The sequence below is a fragment of the Volvox carteri genome (assembly GCF_000143455.1).
Source record: "Volvox carteri f. nagariensis unplaced genomic scaffold VOLCAscaffold_3, whole genome shotgun sequence".
In the NCBI taxonomy this organism is placed as follows: domain Eukaryota; kingdom Viridiplantae; phylum Chlorophyta; class Chlorophyceae; order Chlamydomonadales; family Volvocaceae; genus Volvox; species Volvox carteri.
In genome coordinates, this window is record NW_003307546.1 from 1,201,054 (window position 1) to 1,224,963 (window position 23,910).

At 54.7% G+C, this 23,910-nt stretch overlaps 6 protein-coding genes across 6 annotated transcripts; 2 read left to right on the plus strand and 4 right to left on the minus strand.

The window, feature by feature from the left end:
- Window positions 1-760: 760 nt before the first annotated feature.
- On the minus strand, window positions 761-2,750 carry VOLCADRAFT_102992 (uncharacterized protein). Its single transcript, XM_002946520.1, has 8 exons — window positions 2,591-2,750; window positions 2,348-2,437; window positions 2,226-2,255; window positions 2,050-2,144; window positions 1,937-1,982; window positions 1,641-1,757; window positions 1,523-1,554; window positions 761-1,087 (listed from the first exon to the last, which is right to left on the minus strand). Exons 1-8 carry the CDS (start codon window positions 2,708-2,710, stop codon window positions 895-897), a joined length of 723 nt encoding a protein of 240 aa, XP_002946566.1. The 5' UTR covers window positions 2,711-2,750; the 3' UTR covers window positions 761-894.
- A 932-nt stretch (window positions 2,751-3,682) lies between these two features.
- VOLCADRAFT_102993 (uncharacterized protein) lies at window positions 3,683-8,104 on the minus strand (the record flags this gene model as incomplete). The annotated part of the gene is made up of 11 exons (XM_002946521.1): window positions 3,683-4,158; window positions 4,551-4,909; window positions 5,065-5,077; window positions 5,380-5,852; window positions 5,982-6,278; window positions 6,590-6,726; window positions 6,912-7,129; window positions 7,421-7,471; window positions 7,617-7,745; window positions 7,898-7,951; window positions 8,039-8,104. The coding sequence occupies 11 exons, from the start codon at window positions 8,102-8,104 to the stop codon at window positions 3,856-3,858; spliced, it is 2,100 nt and encodes a 699-aa protein (XP_002946567.1). The 3' UTR covers window positions 3,683-3,855.
- Window positions 8,105-8,589: 485 nt separating this feature from the next.
- On the plus strand, window positions 8,590-12,502 carry VOLCADRAFT_86651 (uncharacterized protein; the record flags this gene model as incomplete). Its single annotated transcript, XM_002946357.1, has 7 exons — window positions 8,590-8,645; window positions 9,009-9,122; window positions 9,205-9,292; window positions 9,483-9,753; window positions 10,417-11,855; window positions 12,055-12,156; window positions 12,377-12,502. The coding sequence occupies 7 exons, from the start codon at window positions 8,590-8,592 to the stop codon at window positions 12,500-12,502; spliced, it is 2,196 nt and encodes a 731-aa protein (XP_002946403.1).
- A 3,825-nt stretch (window positions 12,503-16,327) lies between these two features.
- On the minus strand, window positions 16,328-17,032 carry VOLCADRAFT_30435 (uncharacterized protein; the record flags this gene model as incomplete). The annotated part of the gene is made up of 2 exons (XM_002946522.1): window positions 16,328-16,617; window positions 16,900-17,032. Coding segments are annotated over 2 exons (423 nt in total), but the record flags the coding sequence as incomplete, so codon positions are not given.
- Window positions 17,033-18,502: 1,470 nt separating this feature from the next.
- On the minus strand, window positions 18,503-18,980 carry VOLCADRAFT_79113 (uncharacterized protein; the record flags this gene model as incomplete). Its single annotated transcript, XM_002946523.1, has 1 exon — window positions 18,503-18,980. A coding segment is annotated over exon 1 (402 nt), but the record flags the coding sequence as incomplete, so codon positions are not given.
- A 1,919-nt stretch (window positions 18,981-20,899) lies between these two features.
- On the plus strand, window positions 20,900-23,228 carry VOLCADRAFT_102995 (uncharacterized protein; the record flags this gene model as incomplete). The annotated part of the gene is made up of 8 exons (XM_002946358.1): window positions 20,900-21,155; window positions 21,248-21,448; window positions 21,518-21,607; window positions 21,687-21,809; window positions 22,304-22,390; window positions 22,501-22,605; window positions 22,854-22,924; window positions 23,066-23,228. The coding sequence occupies exons 1-8, from the start codon at window positions 21,147-21,149 to the stop codon at window positions 23,226-23,228; spliced, it is 849 nt and encodes a 282-aa protein (XP_002946404.1). The 5' UTR covers window positions 20,900-21,146.
- Between the last annotated feature and the right edge of the window lie 682 nt (window positions 23,229-23,910).

A 23,910-nucleotide genomic window follows, 5' to 3' on the forward strand; every position in this document is an offset into this window, starting at 1 on the left:
AACACCCGACGCCAAATGGGACCCGACAAGCGTAGGCGTAACGCATACAGGCACCAAAGGTCTTAGTGCTTATCGCTCCATGCAACTACGGTTTCCTCGACTTCCTGGTCCCTCTGCCGCAATACCTCCAAGTGCAGTCATCACCGCATGTAGCGTCACCGCACCCACTACTCCTCGGGAGCTTCACGCATCCCAGCACAGCGAGGAATGCTCACACTGCCGGGTCTCACACTGCCCGCCCAGTCATGTTGGGCCACCATGTGCACCCCTCGATTCACACACCCGGGAGCACCTATACCTCGCGAGATTGTGACTGCGTTATCATTGACGCAAGGCCATCCCCGCGATTGTCTGTCACCCTATGCCACTGTTCCGCCATACCAATGTAAATGCTAAGTTGGATGAAAACAAAAAATGTCCCAATGTTACTGTCCAACGTTTCAAACCTCCAGCAAACCGGCGTAGATTGTCATTCTTGTCCGGCACACGAGACAAAAATGTGACACGTACGGGACACACTTGTAGTGAACGTCGGTATTATACACCATGTACATGACGCCGTGCTCGTCCTGCGCGCATCAACGCCTGCGGCCGTGCAGTCGCCTCGATACGACACCGGCCAGCTGTATAAGCCCATACCCAAGGGGGATGCGCAATGCACATGCTCCCAACGCCTATACTCCACACGACGAACGCAAGCCCTGGAAACCAGTAAAAGCTGGACCAGAAGACGCTTTCTAAGGATCAGGGCTTCGTAGCACCGGCCGCTACAATCACTGAACAGGCTTCCCTTCACTCCAAAAGGTGGCATCTGCACACTACAGTTGCGTGACTGAGCAGACGAGGAGCGATCCCCCCTACGCCCCACAGAGATTCATCCCTAGAAGATAATGTCTATTGTATCCCCGAGCACTGGTTGCACCGCCACTGCTTCATTTGGGAGGCCTTCTTCTCCGTCATCTTGGCGCACCGGCCGCAGTACCAGGTATCACAGAAATCGCATGCTATCCAAAACTCCTCAGTGCGGTACAATCGCCCACAAGATGGACAAGGGTCGCCCTCGCCATCCTCCCAGTCGGCGCTGCCCCTGCGTGCGCCAGCACGGTAAAACAAGACCGTTAATGATTTTTTTCCCAAATTCACTTTGTATGCAATCATACGCCGCCCAAAGCATACTTGTTGCCATAGGACAGAGACGCCCGTCATGCAACATTAGCTTAAAAAAAGAGCAGGGCCCAGCATGTTAGCTGCCTGAGTCGACCACAATAAATTACACTACAGTAATGACTTGAATCCCAGCATCTTAACATCCCCACTCCCGCATAACGCCGCGAAACCACGCCACCCGGGACAGGGGGCCTAAGTCGTAAATGTTACACGCTTTCGTGACCATAAGCGTGCTCAACAGGCCAATGTCTACCATTTCTAGCCCAATCGCATTTAACTGAAATCCGGTATTGATGTGCAAGAGCACGAAGCCATCAAACTTAGCGCACAAGAGACAAGCCCGTCGACGACTTACCCAGCGATATCCTCGCCATCATCGTCGCCCTGCTGAAGAAAGAATTACGTGCGAAAAGCAAGCGTCAGTCAAGCCTGTGTCTGTTATGCAAACGGGGCAGCTTTAATTTCGAACTTACTCGTGCAGCACGCGCAGGCGCTGTTCGGGATGGCCCACCGGGGCCCCCAGGCCGTTTCAGGCCACCAACATTAGTTGTTGGCCCTCCCACGGATTGCTTGACGCGCCCCGAAACGACCTGCACATTTGTGCACACCAGGAACGAAGTTGGACTGGCGAACCGAAAACGTACGGTACTGGCGCCGCAGGGAAAACTAACACACGTCGGCCCATGGCACCCTGCACGATTTTTGAAAGATGCTTCGCCGTGCGAACTACGGCGACGCCGGGCATAGGGGCCAGCTCCCACAAGCTTACCTCATAGCAGGTCGGCAGCTTGTTGATGAGCGAAAAGAGCTCTTCCCTACGAATCGGCCATAACCTAGTGTCAACGGCTTGCCAAGCATAGCCAGGGGCACGAGGGGTCGCACCTTTCTTCGCGGTTCAGCCGTGCTCCTTTATAAAACGCGAGCGCCAAGAGCCAGCTATCTGAATGTACTGCCACAAGGCTAATCCAAGCGCTTCTCTGCGAGCCCACCAAGCAATGTCGCCATCCCGAACGTCGGGTGGAGCGAACGACTGGCAATTCAAACCACATTCAACGCACCTCCATCCCATCGCGAGCAAAGTTTATACCCTGCAAGGCAATCACACAGCAAAGGAGATTACTTCACCGGGCGGCATACCCGTCGCCAATAGCATGCGATTCGAGACGCGAGTCTTACTCACCAAGGCAGGCTCAGGAGCCTCCGGCGGTACCTCCTCTGCAGGGAGGTCTACAGCCCATGTCCCGTCGTTGTAACCATACAAGCATAAATTCTGCAACCGGCCAAGTCAACGAAGAGCGAAGGACCCTGTTTTTGATTACATGCGTTTACAATATTATAATCCTAAGATGGGTGTAGTGGAAGCGAGCACTTGGCGATATGCAAATTGACAGATGCCGCCAAGGTTCTAGAGAGTTGAACCTGCCTCCTTCTGCGGGTCACACTGGTGCCAAAATTTCTCAGCGTCCTGCGTAAGCGCTCGCAGTATTGCCTTGCGACGACCGAGATAGTCCTCGTAGATGTCTCGAGGAGACCGCGAAGCCATTACTGCGATGTGAAATGTCCGAGGACACCCAGTTGATAACATACAGCAACTTGCACAGCGTAGCACTTCAATGATGAGATACAACAAAAACAGGAAATCCACGGCTTTTGTTTCGGAGCTGGCCGAGTGAAGGATTTCCCCATGCCCAGGGCACTGAGCGATGGCTAACAACATTTAATTATCTATTTTGAGTCCTTGTGCTGATCTATTCAGCGCTTTTGGTCAAGTACAGATAACTCAACTGCTGTTGGAGCACGCGGTCGCCTCTTATTTGAGATGCAACAGCCTGCTCAATCGAAGGCTGATATGATAATAGGATTTACACTATCCAGCGGGGATGATGTGACCGTCATAACCCTCAAAGGATGTCTAGACCATCGCAAGCCGTCCGTGAGGTGGCTTGTTGGAAATCTCGGCTAAGGTGCAGGATCCCCATAACCTTGTGTGGTTGGGCGTCGTCGATGTATGCCAGTAAGAGTGTTCCAAACGCACGTGAACCCTGGCTGGTATGAGATGCAGAGGCAATTTCTTTCTAGGCTAAAATACACATCGGAGAGACGTATTGTGTGCTGATGCCGGCTTGCGGGTCACACCTATGATTCCAGCGACCTGTGTCGGTTAAGACGGCCTCGTGTTGGTTAAGCTTCCGTAGCCCCGTCCATATCGCTTTCGAAGGAGAATGTATGACTGGCAGAACCCAGGTCTGACAGACGCATTGTCTGGCCTCAGTGCCTTACGTTCGGCGTTTGGTAAAATCCCAGCTTCCGAAACCCGCAGTTATCTAGGTACTTTCGCATAAGGGGGATCCTCAGGGAGTCTGTAGCTTCGCTTTCGGAAGAATGGCGGCAGAAGTCTCAGCATCGTTTTTTACTCGGTAATTACCTTCGATTATTCTTCGTGGCAACCATAAAACCTGAAACGTGATGTGACGTACATAGACGGCCGGAAGATCATTACGCGCAAGGGCTTAGGATTGCCTTCTTCGTTGAAGCGTAAGTCTACAGGTAGTTATTAGGCCAATACCTCAGCCAAATTGTGCACATCTCCATCCTGCTCCATGCCAGTCACCTGGCAGCCGTGTGGGCATGTGCGCTCGGACAGAGCCAGAAACCCCGTGCACGCGCAACAGATTAACGTCATGTGTTTCAATGCGTCGGAAATCCCAGTCCAGTCAGCAAGCCCTTCACTCGCTCCCGAAGTTCCGCATCCAGGTACAATGCCAGTGCAACGAAGAGCACCAGCATCAGCACCGCCTGCAGCACCTTGCCGCGTGTTGAGGCCCTGGCACGTTCCGGCGTGGAGCTCGCGTCTGTAGAGCCCCGCCTGGTGAGCAGATTGACTATTGCACCGAAGTAGACGGCCAGCACGGTGGACGATAGGCAGATGACATTGTAGGGCATGCTAAAGTCAGGCGCCGCCAGCGGCACCAGGAGACCGCCACTAAATACCTACACAGCATGTACAGGAAGGGGGAGACGGGAAATCACGATTAGGACCAACAGGAGTTGCCCATTCCGTAATGACCCTAAGGAGGAAGTTTTGTGCATGTTGCCTGGCTGCAATTAACGTTTTTATAACAAGTAACTCAAAATTCGCGCGAGTCTTAGCGTATTTATAGCAAAAGCAGCTCCCCTTCAGCAGCCCAAGGTAAAGGCCATGCAACGCCCCTCCGCAAATACGACACATATATGCAGCATGTACTTTTGGACTGCACAGCATATAGCAGATGTAGGCTTTCTGTCTTCGGTTGGCCCCCGTCTCGTATGACAATGACACCTTTGGAGAGTAACGCAACCCTAACGCAACACACACACATCCCAATTCATCTGCGTATTCAAACCTGCTGTACGGCGTCCCTAGACAGCGCACGGAGCAGCGGTGAAGCCACCCCCCCATCCGCGTCTGCCTCCACGCCTCCATTTCCAAGCGAGCCCTCCGTGTGCGCGCGCCACTGAACATCGAGCGCATAGAACGGGTCCATGTAGCTCACGAGAGCCGCTGGGACGTCAAAGCCGCGGTGCGCATCGGGCGGGTATTCAAAAACGGTGAGAAAGGCCTTGCTAAAAGCGATCCGCAGCTGAACCTCCGCGACCGTTGGCGGCACACGCAGGCACAGGTCCAGCACCCCGGGTGAGGACCGCTGTACCGCCGGCCGTACCTGCTGCGCCACGAGGTGTGACCGCAGCGATACCTTCTGCACTTAGGTTTGGGGCCAACGGCCCAGGGAGGCAGCGGGAGTGCTGTCGTAAGCGGTGCGTGCAGGAAAGACAGGAAGCCAAAAGCCGCAAGAATTTTAAAACGACCCCTGGGCTTTGACCGAGTAGGCTGCACCAGCATGGGGCCGGGAGGCTTACTGGGCAGGGGGTTCTATACATACAGGGGGTGTATACAGCATGGGTAATCAGGGGGAGACAGGGGTAGTGGTTAAGGTGGACAAGGTGACGCCTGTCTCGAGGGCACTTTGCTCGCAGCATGTGCCGCCGGCCGCTGTTCCCAGGTGAACATCCTGCGTGCCCTGCGTCCCTCATGCTCTCATTCCTATCGAATCAAAATCCCTCTCGACCCGTTGCAGTGGACATGCGGGTAGATCTAGCCGCGTCCCAGACGTACCTCCAACGCATTCCCACAAACCCGGGCCTCATCTCCCATCGCCTTGCCCACCAGCTCACCTGGCCATCATACAGCACCAAAAGCGTGTGCATCCATGGTCGCACATACCAGGGAAACACCTGGTTCACACACACAACAGACGACGCGCACGTGCCACCATCTCCCCCGCCACTGCTATCACACCCGGAGCTACGGGTGTCTGCCAGTCGCGCTCGCAGCTCCGCGGAGCGCTCCATCCGCAGGACCATGCCACCCTTTAGCAGGCCCGCACCCGTCACGTAACGCTCCACCAGCAGGTCCGCGCCAGGCCCTGTGACCACCTGCAGGTCCCGACCCGCCCAGCCGTCGCCATCCACCTGCGTCTCCTTCCCAGCAGCCTCGCGGCGCTGGGCGCTGAGCTGCGGGTGTGGGCTCGGCAAGCGTAGGCCCAGAGCCCACCCTCGGATTTCCAACAGCTCCAGCGTATCATAGCGGCGCAAGGGCGGCAACACGGAGGCCACACGCGCTGCAGCCCCCGACCGAGCTTCATCAGCTGGCATGTTGACGGGCAGGAGGAGGAGAGCGTTGCAATAAATTGCGCTGGCAGCACTGCGATCGTCAGGAACGCCGGTGGCTGCGGCACCGGCCGCCCCAGAGCAAGAAGAGCTACGGCCTTGATCACCTTCTGGTTGGCAAGATGCGGTTCCACCAGGAGCGGCCCATGTTGTGGCGGAGGCAGGCCCTTGGGGCTCAGCAAGGAAAACCTCGCTGCGGATTGCCGCGGGACAGAAATGGTCGACGCGGGCCCCGAGGATTGACTCCAGATCCAGATTCATATCCGGTGGCGGCGCGTCCAGGTGCGGCTGCGGGGATGCTGCCGTACGCAGCACCAGCGTGAAGGTCTGCACCAGGCGGACCACCTGTTGGCCCTGATCGGCCCCGGCTATACGTTCCAGCTTGAGACTAAGGGACACGTACTCTGCAGGCGGTGCGCGGGGCGTGGGCCGGTTCGGGCATGCAAGGTCGCAGCTCCATGTGCATTCAGAACGCGGGTTCCGCCAATCGGTTACTGAATCTGTCAATATGTGCGCCTGAGAGGCAACCCTGCGCCAGGTCTTACCATCCAACGTTAAACATGGGTGGAACCGGCAGATAGAGATATCGCGGCTGTAGGCCTTCGAGCCCAGGTGACGACACTTTTGGTCCAAAGCAACGAAGGAGTCAACACTCACAATGCAATGTCACACAGAAACTCGCACAATTGAGCGACGTACCACTTAAGACACTGACCTGCTCCGAAGACTGTATGGCGATGGCGCAGCAGGGAGGCCAAGCCACCCTGATCACGGCACGGCAGCAGCCTTAGCCATGGTGTCAGGTTCTCAGTACAAAACGGCTCGTGGGGCAGCATGGCATGCAGGCGCTGCCTGCAACCGCGGCCGACCGAAATGCAGTGCGACTTATCAAAAGGAGACGAGAACAACAGCAGCAGCCATAGGAGAAGGATGACTTCCCCAAAAGGTGTGGCGACTTGGGAATTGGGGGCTTTGGGGCCACCGCGCGAAAGTGCGACATCAGCCATCCCTCAGCCCGCCACACCTCCTTCCCTCACCCGGTTATCCCGATGGGACCCTCAGCCCAGTTATTACCCCCGGAGGTTATCAACCTCAGGAGCTCTTGCACCCGGACGCCACCGCCACTGACGCTACCAGGGGCTTGCAGCAGGCTGAGGGAGGCGCAGGAAAGCCCCGACAGCGCGTTCACGAGAGCAGCCCAATGGGCGTCCAGGATTGGTGCCTCCAGCCCGGAGTGGAAGGTTGCATCCAAAACCTATAAAATGGACAACAGAGGGGAACAGGGCAGGGCAGGGCGGAATAGCAGTTCAGGGTTTCCTGGCAAAGCAGTCAGGGTGTACATGGCACGGGGACGGTCCAGAGGAAAGCCCCCAATGTGACGCCCATGCTGGGTTGCATGACCTGGTATGCAGCAGGCCAGAGTTGCTGGTCAGGAGGATCTGCCCCTTCAAATTGTGCTTAGGTCGCAGAGGCCTGAAAGATGATGTGGGACAGGTTCCCGCAAGCAAAACACCTTTGTTGTCCGAAAAGGCATGGCATGACTCACCGCTCCGACGGCCTTCACTGGCACAAGCGGCCAGCCCCATTCTTTGTAGCGCTGCATGGGAACGACAAGATAAAAAGATGTGAGGAGAAAGGATGTGCGGGGAGAACGCCGCCAAACGGGGTCACCAACCACGGCTGGCGATGCCGATTCGCTGGTATGTTGCTTAGCTATCAATTCAAACTACCGTCGCGCGTACCCATCTGCCTGCCGTCAGGGAGAGCTCCACGTCATGCAGAGGTATCGTGGCCACCAGATGCCGGATGGCATGGGGGAAGCTTGTATGGAGACGCGACGCGGAGGTCACTTGGTCAAAGTGGAGATGTACCTTCAAGGTCGGGCATGAGGTGGACAGTACGGCCTAACCGACAATAGGCAGCTTATGAGGCTTTAGCATAGCTCAGTAGAAGTGCGAACAAAGTCATGACGGTATAGGAGCTCTCAAAACCGCCTTGCACGTCATCGTCGCCAAGCGCTTACAAGGAGGTGTTTGGGACTGACCCATGCTGCGAGAAGCTCCTCTGAGAACACATCCTGTGAGGCCAATACCCGGCAAAGGATGCAGTGCTGATGGAGTAAAAGAAATGCTCAAACCCATGGAACTTTGTAACTCCGACACACCCGGGACGCGCAACCCAAAGCAAAGGTCAACAGAAGACCTATCCGCCATTCAGTGTAGCTGTTCATGGGGCTGAAATTATTTTACAATTCAAAGCTTGGATGTTTGACACTGTGACACATGGTGAAATCGTACTACCGGTAGCAGAAAGGGATAAATCAAGTCTAGTCATTACAAAGAAGTTGTTGTTGATGGGGTGTTACAGAGTGGGAGGCTTCTGGGCCATTTGCACACGTTTGGATTGTCAACACCATACAGCACCATCCACCATTACCACACTGCATGCTCCATACGAACTGCAAGTCCAAGGCAGTTGATTTTATCTTCTAGAAACTCTCCTCATCTCTCCATCCGGACATCCGTAGAGACAAAGGGTTCACCAATCTAGCGTGCGAATATCGGTCCATCAACTGTGAACACAACTTTACATCTCAGCAGCTAGCCATGATATCAAGTAGACGGATTGATATTTAAGACTCGCATAAGGTCTGGTTAAAGTGCGTAAAGTAAGACAGCAGGCTCAGCTGGTGCCGATACTCTCTTTCTCGCCACAATGGTGGACGAGGAAAGAAAGGCGGATAACCGTCTGGCTGGGACTGCACGATTTGCGTAAGTCAGGGGGCCATGTGAGCCGCCTCCCTTTCAGAGCCAAACCTGACGTTTGTTTGCCCGTCTTCACACCTACGACTACCTCTCCAGGACTCCCTGTACAGCGTTGGCTTGGCATGTCCCTGCCCGCCGACCTGTATTGCACCAGGGTACTGGACAAGGAGATCTTCGTGCGGCATGCAACGACCGTTTGCGTACGTATGCGCGTGTGCTCTTTTTCATTTCTCATGTCCAGTTTGTTGCGACGCCGCTGCGCACCGTTGTTTTGAAACCCGCTGGATAGGCGGTATTAGTATATTTTGGCTACACCAGCACCGCCCGAAGCGCGCCGAACACTTCCTTGTGCCACCCCTGTCCCAACAGGCCAGGCATTGCAGCGGCAGAACTGCCACAGGCGGCGAGGACGTCAACGAGCGTCACACTGGCGTCGCTTCGCTGCTTATCCATGGCACCGATGCATGGCCCGTATGACATGACGTAAGTAAAGCGATGAAAGGTCTGGCCGCAGGGATTCGTACAAATTGGTGCCAACCCCCCACCACGTCGCCCGCATATGCAGGGCTGTAGAAAGTTTCCAGCAGCTAGCACACCACAGCCCTTCCGGCAACGTGAGAGCCATGCACTACACCGCTTATCTTCGGAGGAAGGTAAGACCTAGAGTTGTGGCCTTCGAGTCTGCGTGTACATGTGGGCGAATGTACGGCCGATGCTTGTGCCCTTGGTGTTTCTGTACTGATAGCAAGTGGTGGTTTCTTCGTCCTGGCCGCCTCTCCACCAGCCGGCTTTACTTTTGCTAGTTACACAGCGATGTTCCCTTGCGTCATCCACGCCCTTCAGGTGTCGTCTGCTGTGTCCAGCCTGAGTAGGTTTATGCAGGATTGGGATGGCACAGATTTGGACAATGGCTTTCACGGACAGCTCTCCAGTGCGCTGCGCTCGCCAGGCGAGGGTGATCACCGCTGCCAGGCTCAACAGTATGCGACCGGTGCTAGACCTAGTGTGTCTCTTGCAGCTGCCGCTCGCAAACGGACCGCCAGCTACGCGTCTTTTGAAGAGCTAGAATCCCTTCGTCATACCTGTACGAGGTCGAGCAGTCTCCAGTCGCCCCGTGCGTCGGATTATTGTGATGTACCATCAGGTCCTGCTGACCCGACGGTCCAGCAGCACGGGTGCGATGGAGCTGGGGAAGGACCGGTGATGCCACAGTGGTGTACTGCCACATCCTCGCAGCTGGCCAACCAAACCGATTCTGCCATTGCATCCCGTGCAGCACTCGATCTTCCTTTCAGAAATCCTTCAATTGCTGATACAGAGCGGGGACAGGGGAGAAGATTACGCTTTCAGGCTGGTTGCAGTGGGCAGCGGCAACAGCGGGCCGCCATGGTCGTCTTCACAAGTACGGCCGAGGAGCGAGCGGTCCAGAAGAGCGCTGAGTTGTGTTGGGGAACAGATGCTAATCTGATTCGCTGTGGGCAAGCTCCGGGCCCAGGCCCTTTAGGGGCTCATGAGACCTCGTCAGTGGCACCTCGTGGCAATGACATGCTTACCCGCGGTGGCACTTTGGCGGCGGCTCCACGGCATCAGCGCGCTCCCGGTCTGATCTCAAGTTTGCAGGGTCAGGAACATCAGAGTCAGGCGGATTTGCTTAGGAAGGCAACCGGAGCAAAGCCGGATGTTAGCATTGTCACTAGCGCTCAGCCGCTGAGTGCTGACGCATCCAGGGGTGATGCGTGGCCACACCGCTCATCGCCGTGCTTGTGCGTCCTTCCAGGCCCGTCTTCTCTCCAACGGCTAGTCACTCTGCGTGAAGGAGCAGCCGGGGAGGCGCCAGGAGCTGTGCGCTTAGCTGACGCTTCGGTGCAACCCCCTTGTCTACCATTGCTGAAGCCGCTGTCGCCACTTTCATGTCAACAGGAGGCCCAGCAATTGGCAGCCCAGGCGTATGGGGATGAGAGAATTTTAAACCTTATATTCTCTGTTAACCCCCGGATGCAGGAGGTAGTTGAGGCGACTGCAGCCGCGACGGCCGCTCAATGGCAGAAACAGTTTGCAGCGCTTCCGGCAGTGAACACCGTGCTGAAGCGCTGGCCGGTGGCATCTCTAGCGCAGCAGTTGGCGGGTAATGCAGCAGAGCGCGATGTACACCGCCGTAGCAGCTGCGGTGGCGGTGGGAGCAATTCATCTATACTGGGACGTGCCGATGGGCGTCCGCCGCAGATGAAGCATGTCCTGACGCCGCTGCCACGGCGGAGCGCTGACGTGCGGCTCTCGCAGATGACGCGGCAAGAGCGAAAAGGGACACACGGAGCAGGCGCGGTTTTGCCGTTGGAGGTGCTTTCAGCCCCTCTGCGACCCGATACATGCCAGGCAAGGACCGAGCTCTGGGACTTAGTTCACCTCAACGTTCCATTTACCATGTGCCCAGCAGGCAGGGCGGGACTCGATGAGGGAGGGTTAGTTAGCCCCTTGGACGCTGCAACGGTAGCTAAGAGCAAAGGAACTTGTGGGCGTCTGGACGGCACTGATGGCTGCTGTGGCTGTGCCAAAGGACAGGGGGGTCACGAAAAGGTGGAGTCGGAAGCCAGCCAGGATGATCCAGATGTTTTCATATCGACCGAAGGCTTGGTCTGCCTGGCGTCCCTTGCCTGTGGACGTAACAACGGGGGCGGTTGGCGGCTTCCCCTCCTGGTTAGGCCACGGCAACTTCACTATAGGGATGACGGTCAGGTCTGCAACTCGCCAGATGGCCTGCCGGGAGATACTGATCAGCTACCAGCCCTCTACTTCACAGAGCCCCTTCATGATGCTCCTAGGTTGATGCTTGACAGCTGGTCACGCATGTGCGCATGCGCGCTTGCGGCGCGTCAGCGTGATGGCCCTGGTCATGCCGCAACCGATAACGTTTCCTTGGGTGGGAGTGAAGGTGCTCAGGACAAGGCGTCGGAGTCGGAAGATTGCCCTTGCTGCCAGCAGGATGAGTGGCAGCTCGGCGAGCTATCGCTGCTAGTGCTCAGCCATAGCTGTCTGGGCCTTGTGAGCGGCAGCGGATCGCTTATTCCCGCGCAACTGGTTGCCCTCGCAAGCACTGGGGGCCACTCGGGTAGAGCCGCTCGGCAGCAGGCATCACAGGCAGTCATTGACATACTAGCGGAACGATACATTGAGCTGGCTTGCCGCGCAGAACTGCTCCGTGGCCCTGCTTCAACCCTGGTAAGTCGAAAGCTTTGTAAGACACATGCCTTGGTCTTTGTCGCACAGACCATGCTGTTGCTGAGCGCTTTTGGCATCATTTCATAAGCTCAGATAGAAGGTCGTTGGGCAGCAGACAGTCGATCATGCAGGACTGTGTTGCAAGGGCAGGATGGGGTCAAGCTGAACAAGGCGCTCGCACCGTTCATGCTCACCGCAGGCTGTTGTAGTGGATGCGGTAGACGGCACGCTTCTGGCTCAGCAGTACCTGGACAGCGGGGCAATCCGGCAACTTGCGGCCGAGCAGAGAGCTGAAGAGCAGGTCAGTGTTTCTGTCATGCTATGGTTTTACCGAGTACGCAGTTGAGCAAGTGTTGTGGGTCTGCATGTCAGGACTGCGTAGAAGACGCCATAGGGTCCGCTGTTATACTCCTGCATTTAGGGACTCTGTGTAGACCATAAATATTTCTATGGACTTGCATTTATGACCTCTGGAAAGCTGGATAACTATACTTCTAACTTCTTCCGTGAACTGCCCGTAGGTTCAAAGCTGCTGGCACCTGGTGCATAAGCTCCTGGACGAATTGCGAAGGTTACCGCCTGGGCCATACATGTTGCACATGAACGCATCGTCGCGACGCCTCGAGTTGCTTGGCGTCAGGCGTTGACTGGTCCATGTTAATGTTGTCCGGTCAGTCTGCTGCCTGATGCATATGTGGTAGTTGGTTCTAGTAATGATTCGGAGCCATCTTCCGTACTGTTCTGATTGTCTTCTGAGTTGGTAAAAGAAGTGATGGGCCTGCTGTTCTCTTCGGTCTGGTATGCTAGAGTAGCTAGTTGTGACTGAGCTGAGCCGTTAGCTGCTCTTGTAGCGGCTCTGGCAGTCACTAATGCATCGGATCCAATTTCCCTTCTTGGGCTATTGGCTGCTTTGGTGATAGCGCTTCTCATTGGAGAGTCGTCGCTTCGTCTCCTGAGAACGCTGGCGCATGCAGCTAGCGCGGGTAACGCTTACTGCCATTAACAAGTGACGTCTGGGAGGTATAGCTAAGTGTGTAGTGAATTGTTTGGTGATCCTGCAACTGCAGTTGTTTTCCATGACACCAGAGGATTGTTTGGCGTCCTCTGTTGGTTGTCGGATAGATTGGGTGTTATGAATGAGACACCTTTGGTTTTCCATGTGTGTTAGTGTGCGATGCATGTCGCTGATTCACGTTAAGCTGATTACAGTGCCAATGTTTGTACGCTAAGGGATGGGGGTTAGCATCTGGACGTAAGGAAGGCACATAGGGAAGAAACGGGGCAGTTGGCACCGATAGTCTGTAACTTGATGCGGAAGATTTATGGAGCTGCATAGGATATGTATGACCTGTGGTTTTAGGCTACTGATTCTGAGGCAACCGGCATCCAGAGATGTAGAAGAAGAAAACTTCGCCGTGTGGGCCTCCTGAATCAGGCTTGCAGTTGCATGTTTTCTCGTTACGCCAGTTGGTGCTGAAGCTGCACAGAGTTCAGACGCCGGAAAACCGCCACGGCTCTGGCATCCGGGACACGGAGTTCTATCCGATGGGAGGCTTGGTGCCGGGAATGAGCTTTCTAGGTCAAATCGGGATGTGGGAACGGCACGAACACCGCTGTCCGGTAAAGTTTGTAATGCAACACTCCGAGGGCCGTTTCCACGCTGTACAAGTGTATACCTAAGAAACAAAATGACAAATGGCAATTGAGGGCATACATTGGACGTGCAGGGTACATATGCCAATCGTTTGCCGACCTGGACACGTTCGGCATCAGCAGTTGACATGAGCTTGAACGGGTCTCACCGTTCTATGTGATGTGTCGGTGGACGAGTTTAATGGCTGCACGTTTCCGGCGGGCATGGTTTCCCCCTGTAATTTGTCAAGGGCTTGTGTTTGGTTGGCATACTGCTCTGTGGGAAAACGTGTACACAGCGACCAGCTGCAAAATTGACGGTAAAAAATAACTGAGCAGAGTAGCGTGGCCTGTAATGAGATTTTCATGGTTGCTGCCCCAGTTAGCTATGTGAATATGTGGGATAAGGGGGTTTAGCTTACCCGTGGCCACTAACCAGGCAGTCCCTACCCTTTCCTTGTATTTCGTGGCAGCACCTCCTTCCAATCACCGGCATCAAGTGGACTCTGCAGGATCCATGGCGGATCCATCGCTGGTCACCTAGGGTGAAGTAGGACAAAGTAGTACGAAAAGCGACGTGCTAATTAGCTAAGTTTCTCTCTTGCCCCCTCATTTCCTGAAGTGTTCCATCGATGTCCGGTCCTTGTCCTGAGAAGTTTTCCATCCTTGTCTAGGTGCCCCGCTCGTAAGGATTCGTTACACCTCTCAAGATGACTAAAGGCTCCATTTGTGCGACCTCGGCTTTCCCTAAAATTGCCAGACATCTGTCGTTACTCTCCCGACCGTTGTGACATCCGCACTAACTGCCTTCTTTCCCGAACCCGTGTGCTGCTCACCGTTGTCGTGTGCTGCTGCTACCGTCAATTCCCGCATTGAATAGGTGTTTGATCTTGTATATAAGGAAACCTCCGATGGTGTTCACGATGCGCCACGTGCGTCTTCCAATTATTTATTTATGCCACAATCACGGACCATTATGCCAACACGCGTGTGATTTGTTACTGGATACGGCACTTGCATGTGGTAATGATGAACGTCGGCGATGGGAGCTGGTAGAAGAGATCGCGACACGGTAACTGGCCGCGGGAGGTTCATGCATGACGCTGCGGCATGCTGAGATGCAGCTTGAAACCGCTATGTATTTTGTTTGTCCCAGCTTGTACCCTGTACACACAAACACAAACGTCACACACCGTGGCACAAGCCGAAACATCAGCTGGCGTCACAAGTTTAATGCTGAAATTTCCATAAGACGGATGCTCTCGGACATGCATGAATTTAAAATGCCTCAGGAGAAATAGCGCGTACATCTGATCTGTTAGGTTTTAATACACCATCGTCAAGTTTTGTACCATGATGCACACAAGCAAAGAGCAATCGAGGCTAGCAGGCAGATTCACATTAAGTGTACAAGCCCATCCGAGACGCCGCTAACCACCGACAGCGGTATACAACCAACCCAAACAACGCAGCCTGGACGAGCAAACAGAAAAATGCACCATGGAGTTTAATCCCTGTTCATATCAGTGAGATTCCACCTTCTGTAATACATCCACCGCACACGTGGACACTGCAAAACCCCAAGCAAACGAACAGGCGTCTTCCCGCGCGCCTGCAACCTGCATTCCCCAAATTTATCGAAAACCGCAGTTGGCCGTCCATACCTGCGCGGTCTGACCATGGGCTCCTGCACGCTTTAAATACCTAATATCCGATGTTGACATACTAGGAAAGACGACACCTGAACACAACTGCTGCGAATGCAGGTGGACTTAAAAGAGACAGACCTGCCACGCGCGAAATGTTCACACATCAATTTTGGCTGTATCAAGCATAGTTCTCACTCAGCAGACAAGGTGCGACCGCCGGTACTGGATGAAGAATAACTCCGCAGTCGTGCCATCAATGCTACACCTTCTCACTCAACGATGCTAGACAGGTTGCCATAGACAGGAGACTTATGACACAATAACTTGTCATGACATGCCTGTCAGGCCCCGAACCTCGGGGGTAGTAGAAACCCATATCCATCTGCATATTTGACTGGTAGCTGCCTAGAAGCGATTGCTCCAACGATGGGCGCAAGGTGCGCCAAGGACAACGATTCATGGAAGAGGCCCTGCCCGCCTATTACGCAGCAATCAGCTGGGCAGGGGATCCCGCTGCCTCTGCCGCCGCAGTCTCAGCGGCTCCCTATGCCGGTGCAGCCTTGGCCCCTTCCACAACGTTCTTCTCAATCAACGCCTTGTCCTCCCCCTTGGCAGCTTTCTTTTCTGCCTTCTCCTGCAGCCGTGTACACGAAGGTAAGACAGCTTATATGCGGAAAAAGCGTAACACTGAGACGCTGAAGTTAATTGACGTATAGTGATACAATTCCCCAAAGCTGGAAAAACACCACTTGCGCTGACAGCACTGGGCATAGGACGGAATGAACGATAGGCACAATAAGCAGAAAAAAAAAACCTAAGCAGCACATAACTTATCGCTTAGTAGAAGGTCAAAAAAAAACCAGGAAAACCTGTTTCCACGTCAGGCCGCTTTCTTACCGCTTGGCGGCGCGCGTTCTCCCGCTTAAAGTCCTCAGACGATTTGTACTCGGTCTCCAGCAGGGTCTTCAGCTGCAAGGCCACAGCCGACGGCCAGCCACAGAAGCGTCTACCGTCTAATGGAATGAATCCCCACGTTCCCCGTACACACGCATGTTGCTTGGGTACATGTAACAAACATAAAATTACCCTAAAGCTCCTTATGGCAAGGTACACAAGATGGCAGCAGTAACAGTACATCACTTTCCAACTTACCCTCTGATGGATTTCCAGGTTACTGTCCTTGGGGACACCCGCGTAGTAGTGGAACGCCCAGAACTTCTCCAGACCGTACAAGCTATCGTACGCGTCGAAGTCCTTGATCGTCATTTCCTCAAAATCCTTGTAAAGGTCCGCGCGGAAAGTCTTCTCCAAGCCATAGCTATAAAAGCGGAAGAGACACTCCATTCCATAATGGTAATTTGCAGCAGCATCTTCCTCCGCATACTTGCGGAAGTCGATGTACATCTTCTCGTTGAAGTTATCGCGCAGGAAGTAGCACCAAAAGCGGAACAGCGTATTCATCTCCTCGCTCTGGCCAACGCCTGTAACGCAACGGGACCAACCACACCTTGACCAAACACGATGCATGCAGCCCGGCCACTGAAGGTTGCATAAAAGCAGGCATCACAAAGATTCAGCAGGTAGTTCATAGCATCTAAGTCACACCGGGCTTCCAATGTGGTACAGGCCCAGGAAGGTGGGAGCTATGCCCGGTCCTCCGCATGGCTTATCTTGCACCACTGACAGGCGCAAATCGGTCGGGTGAAAGACGAGGGAAAAGGCGCCGCATAGAGGGCAGCTTTACAGCAGAGCAGTCTTCCCACCTTTCACGGAACGTTCTTCAATGCAGCGCTTAAACCACTTCCTATACAAGATCTGCTTGAATCCGTTCTCCTCCAAAAGAGCGTACGAGGGATGCTGGAACTTGGGAATCGGCACACTGCTGCCCCGACCGGTAGGCGACGAGCCAAGCGTGGCGCCATGACGCTTGTACGAGCCTCCGAAGCTGGAAGCCATCGAACCGCTCGGGCTAGTACCGTACAGGCCGTTACCCTCGGGAGGTGTTGCGCCCATGAGCCAGCCAACAGCACCGCCGTTGGGCGGTGAAGTGCCGGACAAGGAATCCCCCATACGCTTGTGCACTCCGCGGCTGAAGCTGTGGCCACCAAGTCCATAGCTGCCGGAGCTCTTCGGCAATGAGGAGCCGTAAAAGTGCATGCCCTGGATTGGAGGCGCTTGGCGGGCCCCTTGAGCACCGCCGTGTGGCCCCTTGGGCGGCTTCGATGTGTGATGCCGCGTAGACTTGTGAATCTGCAACAATTCGCGTAATGCGAACGCAATGAGTTCCGAACAACGCAAATCAACTTGCAGGCCATGTCATTCAGAGCCCCATCGGGCTCATAACCTCACTTGCAAAATGCCTCTAAAACACATACAACGCTAGGCTGGAGACCGGCCACACTTGGGAAATCCCTCAGGGACTTTGGTGTCATTGTCAAGACTGCCTTCCAAAAATGAAGGTCGATCGTACCTCGGCCAGTTCCCGTTCATACATGGCCAATCCGTCCGCAATAAGGCAGCTCGACGAGTTGTCGAGCTTTCCCGCGTTGCCGCCGCCACCGCCAATCTTGTGCGAAGGAGTGACCACGATCAGCTTCTCCAGAACATCGCGATCGCTCATGGCATTGACTACATCCTCCTCCTCCTCGCGCTGCGCAGCTGTGTCCTCATCCTGTATCAGAGCCAGTTGCAAAAACAGATGGTAAGCCTCTGCTAAGATGCATTACTCAAATGGGCGGGAGTGACATCGACAATGTCTTGCCATCTGAACGTACGGGCTCCATGACCGTTGAAACTTATTGGACGTCAGTGCCATACACATGCGCTTTAGATATCCACGCCAAGGATTCCTGTGCTCCCTGCACTCCATAGACCACTGCCCCTCCTTTCAAGCAGCTCCGAGATGCTAAGGAGTGAAGCAATCAGGACACGCACCTCGTCCATTGCAAACAAATCCTCGTCTTCATCGTCGGCGTCAGCCTTGGCCTGCTTCGAGCCGGCGGCCTTGCCAGTTGCCGCAGCAGGAGTGCGTGGTGTCGTGAACACCGCCGTCGCTGATGCGGATTGCTTGGGCTGCGGCGTCGTCACTGTATTTGCGCCCCCGTGCGAGCTGCCCCCCGCTGCAGCAGCTAAGGACGATGGCGAGACGGAACCGTCCACCGCTGCGGACACCAACACCCCTGTTGCTACCTGCTGCTCCCTGAGCTTTGCTTCGCTGTTGTCCGATACTGCTGGGCTGCCATCAGCCCCGGTGTCCCCTTTGCTGGGCGATGGGCTGTTTCCGTCGCCAGCTGTACCCGCTGCGGCCGAGGCTGAGGCGGCCTTGATGGCAGCCGGATTGTGCGATAGATCCCGCTGCTGAGGCGGCAAAACCCATCGATCCCAATTTCCCCTTGCACGAAGCATGGTGCTGTCGCTGGAAACCTCCACAACAGGCGAGTCGGCAATTGCGTCAACAATAAGGGTCCAGTCAAGCGTAAGGATCCGCACGCGGTTGAAATTTGCGACCACCGCGAGTGGGATCCACCCATTGTCATCCATCTTTGATCGGAGGAAGATATCCTTGCATAGGTTATCAACACTGAAGTAGTAGTCAATCTGCTTCCGCACGGCCTCTGTGAGCATCTGCTTCGTTTGAGCCTTGTCAGCAGGCCCAGCAGCGCCGTATGGAGCAGTGGGATAAAACATTCCACCCGCGTAATACCCAGTAAAGTTATATTGGGCCTGCTGCGCAGTGGGCGGCACGGGTGCAGAGATGTATGGCCCCATCGTGTTGGGGTTAGTCTGCGCTTGCGACGTGCTGGCGCTGCTGCTGTGGTAGACTGCGTTTGAGCCCGCACCACCACGTCCGCCGCTGCCGCCCCGACCGCGCCCCCGGGCTCGGCCACCCTCGACGCGGCCCCCCTCTCCACTGCGGCCGCCCTCACCAACCCCACGCCCGCCGGGCCTGACCTCTGCTCTCGCCCCGCTGCCGTCTGCAGCACCGGATGTTGTCGGTAGATCCGACTTGCGGGTCCATGATGATGATGCGTCCGCTTGGCCCTCTGAAGCGAAGTTACTCCGCCGCCCATCCCGCCCTGCTGTGTTGTTACCACTACGGCCGCCTCCGCGTCCACCGCTCACCCCGCGTCCTCCGCCGCCTCCCGAAGAATGGCCTACACCACTTGTGCTGACACCTTGACCCTTTTCCGACTTGTGGCTGCCTTCCTCCGCACTCTCACCCGATCTACTGTTGCTGTTCAGGCTATCCTGGAGCGCCGACACCGGAAGACGAACCGACTTGCCCTTCCCTCTGCCCGCAGGATTTCCACCGGACTCCTTCTCCTTCACACCATCCTACGAGCCAGAACCAGGGGGCACCAAAATGGGTAATTGGTATGCCGTGCATACCCTAAAGCAAATGTATGCAGCACTCCAACGAGGTTACCCACTGTGGCGGCTGCAGCGCTCCCACTGCCAGTCGCACCCTGACCCTCTTGACGATCCCTCTTCTTGACAGGTTGCTTCGCGTCACCTAGCGTGGGCCAGTCGGATTGACCAACATCGCTCAGGGGAGCAACCTGCTGCTCCGGAACAGGCTGCACAAGGTCAGGAAAGGGCAAGAACAATCCATCTGAGTGCGTCGAGAGATCATTAAACCCTCTATATATTTAAGGCACGGTACACCATAGATACTTTGCATTAGAGGCGGATCGCGTGGAGGATTTTCGCGCACCTTTTTCCAAGCTGGCTTGCTGGCCGGCTTGCTCGTAGTGTCCTGTTAAGGGACGATGCGAGCCAAGCATCATACAGCGTGGTGAGCAGGTTTACAGACATGGAGACGTAAGAACCCGGCCACACAACATGCACTTTATAATGCCATGCATATTCGCCTGGTTCAGGGCAAGAGTCAGCAACTTACCTTCACCTTATCGTCAGATGACGAGTTAGAACTCCTCTCTCCACTCTCCTGAGCGCTACTTGTGGGAACGGCAGCCGCCACCTTGCTCGTTAGCTCCGATTGGGAATCGACTTTCGCAGCCGGCTCTGCAGGCTGCGACTCCTTAGAAGCTGCCGGCGCAGCAACCTCACTTTGCGAAGACATATACTCAGCCTTCTTGCCATCGCTGCTGCCTCCGTGCGGCGGCGCCTGCGCAATAGTGCCTTCCATAGGGGCCACTTCCTCCTTCGCGTCCATCACACCAGCCCTGGACTTTGGCTCCTGCTTGAGTACTTGCGCCCAACCGCTCTTTTTTGCGACCAAACCCTCATCCTGCACAGCAGACATGAGCCGCATCACGATTCATTTTGCTCTCCATCCGCTGTCCGCAACGGATGTCAAACCCAGGATTGAAGATACAGCTGCAGGGAAACTCAATTTACTACCTTGCCAGGTTGAGGTGATGGGGTCGCCGCTGCTGCGGCCACCGCCTCCTTGCCCTCGGCCGACATACCCGCAACCGCAGGCAGTCCTGGCTCGATGGAGCTGGGAGCTGGGCTAGAACTGCTCACTAGAAACACATGTCGCCTTCCAAAATGTCTATATTTCGCACTACAAATCACTTTGCAAAAGAGTCACCTAAAAAAGTGCTAGACCTGCCAGTCCTTCGCGACTTTCCGGGCCTTCCTTACTGACAAAATTATCAGCAGACTAGGCTGCAAAAGTCCTTGGGAGATGTCGCAGTACGCTCGTACATTTTAATGCCCCACGACAGCTCTATGCCATGACGCACCAAGAGGTATTACTGCTGACCATTGTAATTCTCTGTGGCTGCTTCAGTTATTCGCAAGCATCTTGTGAGCTGGACATGCCCAAGTCCATTTTCAAGTGTAAAGTAACTATTTTGATACATACACGCAAGTTAAACGCCAGGATACCTCCATATCATACAGAGAGCTAGGCTTAAATCATTCTCTATAAGTTCTTACCTTTAGCGATGCCTGCTGGCTAAGCTGTTGAGAGGCAGCGGGCTCAAATCGTGTTGCTAGATAACACCAACGGCCCTTCCGGTGGAGGGTACTACTGTCCATCATGGTGCAGGTGGGCTCCGCAATGCAAACGTCAAGACCAGGGGATACGTTCAGCGGCAGGGGTGGCCAAGCACGGAAACGTCAGCCCTGTGTTGGGTGCAGGTGTACAGAGAACCCTTATGCAGGAGATATTATGGCAACTTCATTGGTGAAGCGATGTGGTTTCGTGTTGTGGCCTATTTGGCGGCTATCGTGTTGGCGGCAGTCATAGCGTACGCGACGGGAGGCGCTTGGGTCCGCCTTAAGCCCACAAACGTGCAAGCAACAGTCCACTATACACAGGATGCCCTGCTGGTGTTTGAGGTGAGACTTAAAGCAAAAGTTCCGCCCGAGCACCTGGGGTTTGCTCAAGGCGACTCTCGTACACCGCAGGGTCAACAAAGTGGGCAGGTCCTGGTGTGGAGCACATCAGAGACAACAAACTCAGTCTTTTCCAATAATTTCACCCCCGCCAGCGTCCAGGTGAGCAACACCATGCACCTGGGCATTAAGTGCAGTGGCCAGACTCGGATGCTGACGGAATCTGGCTATTGGACTGCAGGTTGTAGAGGAAGATTTGAACAATGACGGCAAACCAGACACCATTGACTTTTGGGCATCAGTTGCAAGCAACTTTCCAATACATAGCGTCAAGGCGCTATTGCAATTCAATTACTCGTTAACAGTAAGCTTTGTACAGGGAATTAGGCAGCATGAAGGGCAAGGTACCTAGCACTGTACGACGACTCTCAAGTCTTGCCTGTCACGTGGCATTTGTTACGGGGTGGCGTTCGCCCAGGTCAACGTTTTCTTGGGGCAACAGTGCAGCCATGTGCACTACTTCCATATCCATGGTCATCTGGCATATCAAATCATGTCAGTCTTCCCCTTGCGGATCCTTTGGCTCTGTATAGTCACATTTAGCCGCAGTGTTGGCCATGACAACCAAACAGGAACCCCACGGTTTTTTTCTAAAAGGTGCGTATGCATCACAACATATTGCAAGCTGTAGAGGAGCGCATTCAGTTTTGGATGGCTCATGGCTATGGCGGGTTTGCTGTTAGGTCAAATACAAAATTCGCAGTTGAACTTCTTGGTCCACCGTAAAGGTGTATGGCATGCCCGTACATTGTTCTAAAGCAAGTAGGGCCATCATATGCCGTGCACCGTGGAATACAGGGGAGTCTGCAGTTGGACATGTCATGCCTGGCATACTTGACCCACAGCTCGTCCATTCAGGGTTCCACTCTGTTCACCGACGGCGAGGTGAGCTCACGAGACATCCGTGTGTAATTGCGCTTGCTGCGATGCTAAGGTCTATACGACAATGAAAACGTGTGCACATAATGTGACCCCTTCCATACGCCACTCCACAGCTGGTGCTACAAGCAAAAAATCAGATTAGAGACCGGCGGTTTAACTCGGTTTACAACGTGCCAATTTTAAACTCGACGGCGCCGAACGTCCAAACGGCAGTGCAGGTAGGTATATGTGGTTATTGAAGCATAACCAGCGGGACGTATTTTTGGCTAACTAAGTCCGCCTTCCTACAGCCCACGCTGGAATTGGAGCTGCAGAGCATTCTGGCTAATTATTTGAGTCGGAACTACACCACCTTGTACACGAACAACTACCCTGTCTGGACAGTAAGGACGTCGTTGCCTGCGCGTCGTGGAGTCTGGCCGCAGACCCTGGATGTTGACTTGTGTGCACGGGCCTTTGCGTACAGGGTGGTACACGAAAAGGATTTGAGCTACGGATGCGGATCCGAATACCAGCCAATCAGATTATTTATTACAGGTGGGTGACCCGGAATGGGGCTGAAGCAGTGTGCATCTTGCCTCCGGTTATGGCCTGTGTCTGCATCCTGTTTTGTTCCACTAAATGTTCATTGCTTTTTCACGGAGCACTGACTCAACCCATCATGTTTTGATTACACAGGCCGCAAACCATAGAAATGCTGAAGTTTGCATGGATCCAGTGGCTGGCTACCTTCATTGTTTTGTGGTATCTTCTGCAGTGGGTTGAATGGTTTGTGTTCAGTTTCCATCTGGTGGAGACCCGTATTGTATCGGACTTCCAACCGCGAAAGCAGAGGTTCTGATTGTTACACCCGCAGCATGGCATGGCGTATACCAGCAGCAGCAGCGCGTATACCCCTCGCCAGGGTCATGATGATGGTGGCATGGGTAGCAGCCCTGCAACCCGTCAAACAATAACAAATGTAACGCACTTTCGAAAATGTGTCTTCACCTGGTAGTGACAGTGCAACGCGTCCTATGTCACCGCCGCCATCGCCCATGTACCGTCAAGGCTCGGAGTTTAATGTCTCATCAATGAACGCTCCCCGTATAGCTGTCACGAGCACGTTGGGATGATGCATGAACTTGTTATCGGCGTCGCAAGGAATTCTGGAACCCAGCAGAAGGCAGCAAATTAGGGACCGGGCACCCCCTGCAGTTCCTCTAGCCGCGCAATATTTCAGTGCCCCATTGTAAGGTATTAGCCACGAGGCTGAGTCATTTGCCTCGGGCGCGCAAGCATGGTGCAGCACAGACATACCCATTACGGTGCCTGCTGTGCAACCGTATACGCCCAAGAACCTAGCCAAACATGCAAAGAGCCATAGGTAGACCCCTACGCAACTAGGTGTATCCACCAATGGGTTTCCCGTATCCATCGTGGCAATATGGCTGCATCCTACCCCGTCACCATGATATACGGAATTCCAGGGTTCCTTTCCCAGCAGCCGTGCCTGTACTACCCCAAATTCCCCAACGACTGGC

Excerpts from the sequence above, each read along its gene's own strand:
- VOLCADRAFT_102992 (XM_002946520.1), bottom strand. The coding sequence starts at position 2,710 with ATGGCTTCGCGGTCTCCTCGAGACATCTACGAGGACTATCTCGGTCGT. Across the intron at positions 2,145-2,225 it reads TTGCTCGCGATGGGATGGAG|AGAAGCGCTTGGATTAGCCT; the intron begins GTGCGTTGAATG and ends GTGGGCTCGCAG. Across the intron at positions 1,088-1,522 it reads GATGGCGAGGATATCGCTGG|GGGCAGCGCCGACTGGGAGG; the intron begins GTAAGTCGTCGA and ends TGGCGCACGCAG.